Below are 11,383 nucleotides of genomic sequence, written 5' to 3' on the forward strand. Positions count from 1 at the left end.
CGGCACTTCCACAGCCCTTCCTCCGCCAGAACCTGAGCTGCACACTGGAAAGGAGGGCAGGGGAGAGTCTGTGCGTATCACAGCCCTAGCACCAGCTGCCTCCCCTTCCAGGGTCTGTGTGGAACTGGCTAGAAAGGGGAAGGACCAAGGGACCCAGGACAGACTCGGCAGGGGACCTGGAACACCATCCCCAAAAGAGGCTTTTCCAAAGCGACGTCTCCCCTTCATGGACTCTGTGACTTAGTCTCAGTCACCCACATAGGGACATATATTGGTATGAGGGGACCCTACATACCTACCCTCCTGTCAAAATCTAATCTTAACCAGGCAAGACTATTTCCAGACCACAGTAGCTCTGCTTGCTGCCTAGAGAGGAAACGTCTGTGAAGACATGTAGCCTGGTTCAAATTTCCACATACATCCTCCACTAAGAGAAGGCAGCCAGGGATACCCCCCGCCAAAGATCCTTCCTCCACCTCAGGAAGGAAGTTACCCTCCCCCAGCCACTCCAGTGGCTTCCACTAGGGTTGAATAGTTTATCATCGACTGGGCTATCAGCTTGGGAAGGCAGAACTGCCATTCAGCAACCATCAAGGTCTGGGGGATCACACCCTTGGCAGAGCAGAATTCCACCAGGCTGTGACGCAGAGACAAGCCCCAACAGGTCATCTCCACAGGCAGGTCCCACCCCAGCCTAACCCCACCACTGTACAGTACAAACGCAGGCTAGCATTAGCCTCGGAGTTTGCTTAGCTAGAAAGTGATTTCCAAGACCTTAATTGGTGGTTAGTGCATGCAATTTAAGAGATTCTACACAGCAGCCCAAAAACTCCATCTCCTGAAAACTGTGGGACCTAGCAACAGTGCCAGCCTTTCTCTTCCCCGTCCTGCCCCTCAAGACACTGGTCTCCTGGGACAGGACTGACCTCCAGATCTTGTTAAGGTAGCTCCTGACCCATACAGGAGGGACACGGGGAAATGGTCCTGCTGATTCATAGTCAGCACCACGCCTGCTCGGGGACACAGCCTATCACATCATCTGTGCAGCTGCCATGATGCCAGGAACTTGCTAAAAATTAATCCACAAACGAAAACCAAACCGGGTGTATGGTACACTCCGATAGACTGAAGCCAGAGGACCATAAGGTCATGGCTAGCTTGGACTATGAAGCAAGTTCCAGGCCAAGTCTGACAATAAATTAATAATTTATAAAATAAAAGCATCTCACAAAACTCTGCGGTGACAGTAATTTGTAAAAAGATCAGCTGGAGACAGGGAGACAACCTTGCCTGTATCTCAAAAACTTCGTGGCCAGGAATGCGCATTTCATGAGGAAAAGCTGTCCCATCATGTACAGCACACAAATCCTTTAACTGACCCGACAGCTACCTTTAGTTCCTGAAAGTTGTGCCTACAAGCAGTTCGGTCAGAGACAATCCTAGCCAATTTGAGGGCCTTCCAAGAGCTCTGGACATCCTGTGAACATCCCCCTGTGGGGTGTGCTGCGCCCCAGGTAAGCAGAGTCAGCAGTAAAGTTTTCCACGAGGGAGGGCATGCTGTAGGGAGGCTTCCCTCGGCAATGGGGTATGTCTCAGTTTCCTGTGGGGTAGCAAGCCAAGACTGTATCTTCCGAGTCCGGAACAATCCTCTATGTAGGCCTCAAGGCCCAAATGTCCCCTGGGAGTTCAGAAGACCCACAGATTAAGCAGCTGCCTGAGGTCAGGAGAGCTTAGGGAGCTGGCAGGAAGACAAAGAAAAGGGACAACCTGGGTCCAGAATGGAAGTGGAGCTGGCCCAGGCAGACCAGCTCTGTTCTTAGGTATGATCCAGGGTCCTGTGGTTACCGCACTGTCCCCAGATCTGGGCATCTATGACCACCATCTCAGAGCCTTGGTATCTTATTTGAAAACTGTGAACCATAACCTCGGAGCTACTGGGAGACAGAACCAAGCCTTAGCTGCTCTAGGAAGTACTCTTCCTCACTGGCTATCTAGCTGGCAATTTGCCCACAAAGATGGTTATATGGGGATATTACATGGGAAGGTGTCACTTCGGGGCCACAAGAGGCTGAAGGCACAGCTTCCCAAATTGACACCTGCTAGTAGAAAAACTCCAGAGGAAAAGGTCAAGGTTTAAGGCTTCCACGTGCCACATCAAAGTCAATTCCAATGAGCTTGGTGGTCACAGGAAATGAGGGCACCACTTAACAGGGTGCCAGCGAGCAGAGCTGAGGCTCTGACTGGCCTTATTTATGGGAAGAGAGCTGAAGCAGGGCACAGACTCGCAAATAGCACAACTCTGAAAGGCATAAGAAGCAAAATAAATAGGAAAATTTTAACATCATCGATTTTCAAAGATATAGAAAGGTGCCATTCCTTACCAAATTAATGCCAACCGTCTCCTCCTGAGGGTATCTAAGAGCACTGCTCCCCTCCTGCTAACCCACCTGTGGGCAAGGGGTGACTGCCATCACACAGCCCGGGATGGTGAGTTCACCCTCTCTCAGAGGGAGGAAAGCTGGTACTCATCATGGGGAGGCATGTGCTGGAGTCGGGGGCACGAGGTTGGAGAAATCCAGTAACTGGTTCTATGGACAACTTCTCCAAGCCCCAAAGTGACAAGAAAAACTCCTGCGAAGGAGATTAGATATCTCTACAGCTACTCCCTCCATATCAAAGGAAACTTATCGCCTTAGTAGCAGAATGTTACCGCCCCTAAGGGTTTCAGGCTCACAGCCAGGACCTGCTGCCAGCAGTGGTGGAGACTCAGCACCACCATCCTCAGATCGACCAGGATGAGTGGCGGGCGAACTTTGCTCAAGTGGAACCTGGGCACCGGTCCTGCAGCCCCGTTCTGGTCCTTCTCTACTTCTAGTCCCTGTCTTGGTCTGCAGACTTGAGATAAAGGGATCACTTGGCCCCAACATCTAACATCAAAAAATGTAAAATCCTGTAACTCCCGTTTCCTAGAGAACAGTCTGCGAAAGGTGAGTTCCATAACATGACGAGGATTCTAAGAAATAAAGGCTTGAGAGTTTCACAAGTTCCAGAGATCCTGGGTTCACACAGTTAACTCAAGTCTGAAGGACTGTCCAACCTAAACAAACAAACACAAACCAAAAAACCAGGCAGCCATCCTCCAGTGAGTTCTGAGGGCTGGGTCCCAGTTAGTGTTGGAAAACGGCTAAAGGTTCTAACTCTTTCATAGTTTGGAGGGCTCCAATCTCATCTGGAGTCTGCTGACATCCCGGACCTGCTCTCTACTCAGGGTGGGGGACTGTGTAATCAAGAAGGGGGTGCATGCTCCAGCATTGCTCCCACTGAAGCATAGACACTGCAGCCTTTGGCTGTGTGGCATCTGAGAGGATGCTGAGCTGCGAAACCTTGAGAGGGACCCCAAGTCTGGAGCTACAGAAAGCTCTTTGGAGAAGCACAGGAGAGCCCCCACATCACCTCAAAGCATCAGTGTAGCTACAGATGGGTAGCAGTGTCCCAGACACTGACCAGACTTCTGGATTTCATTCTGTGAGAGCCTGGAAAGATACTTCCCAGGTGGAAACAGTCAGGAGTGCCAGGACCCTCAGTTCCTCCCTTCTTCACAGTCCTCTAGAATGTTCTGGGAAACTGAGGTGCTGTGCACAGGACCTACAGGAGCCCTGAGTGGCCCAGGACATCCTGGGATACAGATTCTACTAAAGAGGTCATGTGTGAACAAGGCTTGGCCTCCAAAAAAGGCAACTGAGCCCTCATGATGGAAAGCATTTGAGGTCTTCCCAGAGACCCCAGCACAAAGGCAGGGGGACCAGTCCCAGTGTCCCTCTCCTCTATGGCACACAAGGAAAACAGCCTCACTTCTGATGGCCCCAAACCAGATCAGTAGTCAAACCTCAGGCAGTACTTGGAGAAAATTTGTTCCTTCAAGCCAAAAAGTGAATGTCCTGTCCCTGCATACGCTAAACAGTGAGGCTAGACTACACTGGGCAGCCTGCCTGAAAACAAGGCTCCGCCCTGCACACACAACCACCAAGAAGAGTATGCGCATGGTTACACCAAACGATCTGCTTCCAGTCAACCTTAGATTTAATTAGGGCTACTTCCTTCACTGCAGGCAGTCACGGAGGCAGCCAAGCTGGGGACCTCTACCCTCCTCTCAGGGGAAAGCAAGAAGAAGAAATCCTTGAAATGCAATTGCCCAGCTTTTTAAAAAAAAACGAAAGTGAGAATTCAATGACCCTTTCCTTGAAAGTCACCTGGCCCAAAAACAAACAGCAAGGTGACCCCAGTGACCAACTCACTCCACTTCTATCAGCTCACTATGACTCACAGACCCAGGCTAAGAACCCACTCTTGGGACACAGGGAGCCCGGCGCTGGGACAGAATGCAGAAGTGCAGAGCGAACTCTCTACTCATAAAATCCAGGGTGGACACCCTTGACAAAGCTCACTAAACTGTAAACAGTGGGCGTGCTTTTGTTTCATGTAGAGTTACTACATGGATTTCTGCATGTGTGGAGGTCAGAGGGCAACTAGCAGGAGCTGATCCTCCTTCCACCGTGTGGAGGAGACTGAACTCAGGATGGGCAGCAAGTTCTTTCACTCGGAGCTTTCCTCCTGACCTAGTGTGACTGGTTTTAACTGATTTTATAGTTAGTAAAAACTCAGGCCATTTCCAACAGTACACAGAAAGGTCAAATGCAAAGAACTCTGCCACTAACTCTCTGGATCCCTTCTCTCTATCCCCCTTCTCTCCGTCCCCCTTCTCCCTGGATCCCTTCTCCCTAGCTCCCTTCTCCCTAGCTCCCTTCTCGACCTGGATCTCTTCTCTCTGGCTTCTGTAGGCAACTGCCTTCATGAGAACTGCAAAGCCTTCCTATGTATACAGAGGACTTGGAATAGACCAGAAAGAAAACTACAGATATTTAGCATGGAGAGAGAACCTTCTTTTTAATTTCCTCTAAAAATTCATCTTTTCAAGTATGTATGGTGGGCTATGCCTTTCATCCCAGAACTCAGGAGGCAGAGGCAGGAGGATCTGTGTTTGACGCCAACTTAGTCTACAAAGTGAACTCCAGGACAGCCAGAGCTACATAGTGAAACCCTGTCTTAAAACAACAGCAAAAACCTCAAATACGTACGGTTTCAACAATTGTTAAAATTAATCTCAACTTCCTCAGCAGAATGAAAATGAAAAAGAGAGGAAGGTGGCCCAAGAAGGGCTAAAGAAACAGACTCCACCTTAGTATTATGGGGAAGGACTGACTTCCTACGTGAAACAGTTAGGACAAGGAGAAGCTGGGTGGTGGTGGCACACGCTTTTGAGGCCAGCACTCAGGAGGCAAAAGCAGGTGGATCTCTGTGAGTTCGAGGTCAGCCTGGACTACAGAGCAAGTTCCAGGACAGTCAGGAAACACTGTCACTAAAAATAAACAAACAGCAATAAAAACACAGGCCAGGAGCCCCATAGCAGCCACATAGGTCTTTAATCCCAGCACTTGAGAGGCAGAGGCTGGAAGATCTCTGTGAGCTGGAGGCTAGTTCCAGACAGGCTCCAAAGCTACAAAGAAACCCTGTCTCAAAAAAACGGAAAAAGAGCCGGGCGGTGCACGCCTTTAATCCCAGCACTCAGGAGGCAGAGGCAGGAGGATCTTTGTGAGTTCAAGGCCAGCCTGGTCTACAAGAGCTAGTTCCAGGACAGGCTCCAAAGCTACAGAGAAACCCTGTCTTGAAAAACAAAAAGAAAGAAAGAAAGGAAGGAAGGAAGGAAGGAAGGAAGGAAGGAAGGAAGGAAGGAAGGAAGAGAAAGAAAGAAAAAAGAAAAAAGAAAAAGAAAAAAACAGGTTAGGGAGAAAGGACAGCAGAAGACAAGAAGACAAGCCCAGAGAGGAGTCCCATTACCAACTCGCTTTACATTCCTTTATTTTTTTTCTCAACCTGCCACCCCACTCCACACTTAAGAAAGGAAAGGCGGGGATCCAGGCAGAGAAAGTCCCCAGGGTGTATCAGACAAAGGTAAAGCTCGCATTAAATAAAAGGGCAGACTTGGAGATTGTATTTGACTCTCTGCTCCAGCCCTGCCAGTCTTCCTGGAAATGACGCTCAACCTACTCAACCACCATCGAAGAATAAGCGCCTGTTCTTTTAGAGGTCTTTCGGGAAGACAGCTCCACTCGCTGCCACTTGAAACCCCAAGAACAAAGCCATCTCTCCAGCAGCGCTCCCAGGAAGGAAAGTCCTGAACTTACCAGAAGAGTATCCGTAAAATATTGGCCACCAATAACACCAGGCATACGTGAGTGGAGAAACCGTCAGCGTTCTGAGTCCTCCGGATGTCCCTGTACTGGGGGATGTATGGCACCACCCCTCCGAAGACCATGGCCCCAGCGGCCACCCAGGAAACCAGTTGGTGCAGCGGGACCAGAAGCCAACCCAAGCCTTCCGCTTCCATCGCCAGCACCGAGACCGCGCTGTCAGTCAGCGACGTCCACCTGGTCCAAGCTCCTTTGCGCTCCCTGAGTCCACAAGCTGACTGTCACCTCCACATGGCCGCCACTATCCTGCGCAGTCAGCCACCATCCCGACCTGAAAGGGGGAACAAGGATAAAGCACTGACAGGAGCTGGACCAAGCAAGACGCACCTGTGCCGGACCTGGAAGTCTAGGCAGAGCCTGGGGGCGCAGCGCTCCGCACTCACAGCTTCGGAAGCCCAGGCTCCCAGGGGCGCGCCGCGGGGGTTCCCGGCACAGCCAGGACCCGTCCGGCGCCCAGGAAAGCTGAGGAGATGGAGAAGCGCGCCTGGCCCTCTGCCGGCCTCCCGGACACTAGGAGTGCACCCCGCCGGGTTAGGGGAAGGAAGAGGTACACCGTCCCAGAGCGATTAGCCGAGGGGGTGACACCGCCCCAAAATGGGTTCAGCTAGTGGGGGGAGGGGTGGACGCGTGGCCCAGAGGGAAGCGTAGCGACCTGGACCCCGAGTCCTCAGGTTCCCCAGGGAGGCTCCGCCCGACAGCGAAGAGCAACCAAAGTGAAGCAAATCCACGACCCTTACCAGCCACGCCGCGCCGGACAGTCCTTCTGTCCCTCAGTCCCAGCCAGAAGAAGCCCCGCCCCGTGACGTCACAATGGAGATCACGCCCACTCCAGGATCCCGCGGCTACCCCACTGGGTCCTAAAGCGCGCACTGCGGGGTGAGCCCCTAGAGGCTGCGGGCACTCAGCTCTGTTCTGCTGTGTGTCCCAGATTAGGAAAAATCTACAGGGAGGCTCTTTCAGGCCAAATGACCACGTGAACCCGTCTCCAGCTAACGCCGCGCTCTGGGCTACATTACAGTGTAGATGTAATCCTGAGCCACTAGCAGCTGAGAATGAGATACTGGGTGTTGAAAAAGAGAGCTGTCACAGTGGCCAGTTCAGGCCTAGAACGCCATCCTCTCCTGGATTCCAGGGGTCTTTGAAAGCTTCTGAACAAGCCTATCGGGGGTGGCAACCCTTACCCAAGATCGGAGCTTGGAGCTACTCACTGACTACCCCAGGTGACTACAGGGCTGGCGTCAGCACGCTACAATAGCTGAGCCTCCATGTATGAGGTCAGTCCTGCTGCAGGTCCTCACTTATAGGAAAAGAGCATTAGAATTTCCAAATACACCTCTGACATCAGCCGGATCCTGGTAGGCTGGGCAAATTGAACCAGAAGAACCCGTTGCTCTGCCTGTCAGTAGGGATCAATGCGATGAGGTGGCAGATGAGAAGGTGACAGGAAACAATAGGAAACATATCAAAGTCTGCCAGGCGTCCTTCTGCATGAGAGGGACAACATGAGCAGGGCAGACCCTGCCCGGCCCCGCCCCGCCCCCGGAACACACTGACCCCCACCTATCTCACCAGGTATTACCCCTCTTTTCACCAGAGTTGGCCCTGTTTCCCAGGGAAATCATAAGACTGTTTCGTTTTGTGGGAAATCATAAGACTCCCCTAAGATCAATTCCAAAGAAACCTGATTGTCCAGGGGCCTAGAAAACACAGGAAGTGCTTTCCCTCCGGAGGAGCCTACAGCCCCCCCAAACCACTTCCTGAATCAACACACTTAATGCTCAACACCAGGAAGGAACAGGAGGGGGATGAATAAACAGAAGGAAGCCCTGGCAGGACTGGGTGAAGGGGAAGTAGGCGTTCCCATTTAGGACGTGCCCACACCCCACCTCCAGGCTCCAAAGTCTCAGGAATTCCCTCGCCTCTCCTGACTCTCTTGACGATGTTGGTGCTTTAAGGGGTCACGTATGGTCACCTTGCTTGTCCTGAATATTCCAGGGCCTGTAGGCACACAAATGGGGACTTTACTGCTCAGCCTATGCCAGAGGCGCCACCAGGAGCACAAATAGGTGCACACATCTTGCATTCTGGTCCAGTACTGCACACCATGGTGGTCTCTGGTAAGGCAAGCTACCATCTGGAGTGGTGTCGATGCTTTTTAACATATTTGGATGTGGCGCCCTTGGTCTAGAGTAACAATGCAAGGACATCCCCTTCTTCCCAGGGGCTCCACTAGCACCTGAGTCCCCGCGATCCCAAAGAAGCCAACAGAGCTATGCAAGGCTGAAGAATGGCCTCCAGACATAGTTCGCCCTAATTTCTGACAGTTGAGCAAGCTATCGTATGTGGGGAGTGGGGATCTTGCTTTTGCAGGTGTCATTGTGTTAAACATCTTGAACTGGGCCCACTCAGAATGGGAACTATCCAGGGACCAATTAAGTACAATCACATGAGTCTTCACAGGAGAGACGGGACTTAAGGACAAGAAGGCCAAAGATGGAGGAGAGAGAGAGAGAGAGAGAGAGAGAGAGAGAGAGAGAGAGAGAGAGAGAGAGCTCAAAACGCAGCCTTGAAGGCCGAACTGAACAAAAAGCAAGAGAGCAAAAGAAGCAAAAGCGGGTGTTTCTTCAAGAGTGAATTCTTAATGGGAAAGGGGGAGTCTGTGCTTGGGTGAGTTGGTAAATCCTGATTGGACATATTAGCCAAATAGTGGATTTTGATTATTGGACCTTGATGTTCAGTCTCAGGAATAAATCGGTAGCCAAATAAGGCAACAGACCCTGGGGGCTAGCTTTAGGCATGTAACAGTTTTTAGCAAAGGAGAGAAAAGGGTTGTAACCCCGCAAAACCAGTCTGAAATGTTTGCCTAAGAGAGTCCCTCCAGTGTTGCACTAGGGCACTTCCCTCTGGAGGCCTTTGACCAGGAGCAAGCCCAGATCTGAGTTCTCTGCTTCTCTTCCCATGTCTTCCATCTCTGTCCTGTCTGCAGTTACATGAATCCGAATCTGGGCTGGAAGGAATGCTGTTTTGTGAATCTCTCTATGTCTCTGTCTCTGTAACAAAGGCTTTCGCTCTGTATTTAATGCATGGAAAGAATTACATGTGAAAAGAATGAGAGACAGTTCACAGAAATATTTTTTAGTTTTGCTATTTTTATGGGTGTGGGGTGCATAAAATTAAAAAAAAACTTTCCTGTGTGTATGTCTCTGAACCATGTATGTGCATCACCCTGAGTTACAGGCAGTTGTGAGCCACCATGTAGGCGCTGGAATTTAACCTGAGTCCTCTGGAAGGGCAATCAGTGCTCTTAACCAGTGAGCCAACTCTCTAGCCCAGTTATTAGAAATCCTTAACAAGGGTTTACTGACTCCAACTGACCCAGATAACAAACTCTCTGTATGCTGTTTCCAACATTTATGGATATTTATCATATTAGGTTGCTTTCAACATATTGCTGTTTCAGCCTTTATTACTACAGCACACATATATACACACAAGCATTATTCTGAGTGAAGGACGTGGTAGGACATGAAGGACATAATTTAAGGTTAAAGCTGGGTGTTGTGGCACATACCTTTAATCCCAGCACTTGAGGAGGCAGAGGCAGATGGATCTCTGTGACTTTGAAGCCCTCTTGGTCTAGAGAGTGAGGTCCAGGATACCTGAGCTACATAATGAGACCCTGTCTTGAAAACAAAGGATCACATGATTACATGAGAAATCCAAGGAAGTGAGTTTGGTGTTCACTTAAGGCAGCTGTGGTGATTTGAATACAATGCTCCCCCGAGGCTCATAGGGAGTGGCACCATTAAGAAATAAGACTTTGCTGGAATAGGTGTGGCCTTGTTGGGGGGCGGGGAGTGTGTCACCAGGAGGTGGGCTTTGAGATCTCTGAAGCTCAAGCCTGGCCAGTATGCCACAGTCCCTTCCAACTGCAGATCCAGCTGTGGAACTCTCAGCTACCTCTCCAGCACATGTCTGCTGTATACCAACATACTTCCTGCCGTGATCATAATGGACTAAACCTGTGAACTGTAAGACAGCCCATATTAAATGCTTTCCTTTATAAGAGTTGCTGCGGTCATGGTGTCTCTTCACAGCCACAGAAACCCTAATTAAGACAGCAGATTAGCTGGGAGGTGGTGGTGCATGCCTTTAATCCCAGCATTCAGGAGGCAGAGGCAGGTGGAGCTCTGTGAGTTCTAGGCCAGCCTGGTCTACAAGAGCTAGTTCCAGGACAGGCTCCAAAGCTACAGCAAAACCCTGTCTTGAAAACAAACAAATAAAGATAGCAGATTAAACTGAGTATGAAGGAGACTAGCAGTCTTAAATCTTTAAGAGACTTTAGGGTATATTATTAACTTGTCTGTGAGATCCTGCAAAAGTTCCAATCTTTGAGAATGTATAATATTTTTTTTTCCTTTTTTTGGTTTTCTTGGTTTTAGAGACAGGGTTTCTCTGTGTAACAGCCCTACCTAGCTGTTGTAGAACTAGCTCTGTAGACCAGGCTGGCCTTGAACTCACAGAGATCCACCTGCCTCTGCCTCCCTCCCAAGTGCTGGGATTAAAGGTGTGCGCCACCACGGCCCAGCGATATTTTCATAATAATGTGTTGACACGGTACCAACCACTTTTTGATTGGATTTAAGGCCCACTCCATACCCAGCACTATTAATGAGGCCAAGAGTCTAAGACTAGATAGGTCATGAGCCCTAGGGGAAAACCTACTATTATTATTCTGCTAAATTTACAGTGGCTCTCAACCTGTGGTCGCAGCCCCTTTAGAGGCCAAATGACCCTTTCACAGGGGTCACCTAAAAGCATTGGAAAACACAGATATGTACATTACAATTCCTAACAGTAGCAAGATTGCAGTTATGAAGTAGCAATGAAAATTTTACGGTTGGTGGTCACCCCAACATGAGGAGCTGTATTAAAGGGTCACAGCGTTAGGAATGTTGAGAACTTTCAGCACAGAACATTCTGCTAAGAGAACACAGTATAAAATGATTCCTAATGACATATTGCTATAACCACAAGTCAACACATTCCTCAATACTCATTAGAGAAACTTCTCG

At 49.9% G+C, this 11,383-nt stretch overlaps 1 protein-coding gene across 7 annotated transcripts in view; it reads right to left on the reverse strand.

The window, feature by feature from the left end:
* Slc66a2 (solute carrier family 66 member 2) overlaps positions 1 to 7,201 on the reverse strand; it is a 32,322-nt gene extending 25,121 nt beyond the window's left edge. For 2 of the 7 annotated variants that reach the window (XM_048419337.3, XM_085676372.2), the window contains exons 1-2: positions 7,046 to 7,201; positions 6,243 to 6,579 (exon numbers count right to left, since the gene is read on the reverse strand). In XM_048419337.3, the coding sequence (XP_048275294.2) occupies positions 6,243 to 6,445 (203 nt within the window). In that variant the 5' untranslated portion in view covers positions 6,446 to 6,579; positions 7,046 to 7,201. Of the gene's footprint in view, positions 1 to 2,381; positions 2,612 to 6,242; positions 6,580 to 6,691; positions 6,926 to 6,960 lie in introns of those variants that run through there. The other 5 variants (XM_048419340.3, XM_085676373.2, XM_085676374.2 and 2 more) reach the window with 5 other exon arrangements.
* Positions 7,202 to 11,383: the final 4,182 nt, after the last annotated feature.

Source organism: Myodes glareolus, chromosome 13, assembly GCF_982192425.1.
Source record: "Myodes glareolus chromosome 13, mMyoGla1.1, whole genome shotgun sequence".
Taxonomy (NCBI): Eukaryota; Metazoa; Chordata; class Mammalia; order Rodentia; family Cricetidae; genus Myodes; species Myodes glareolus.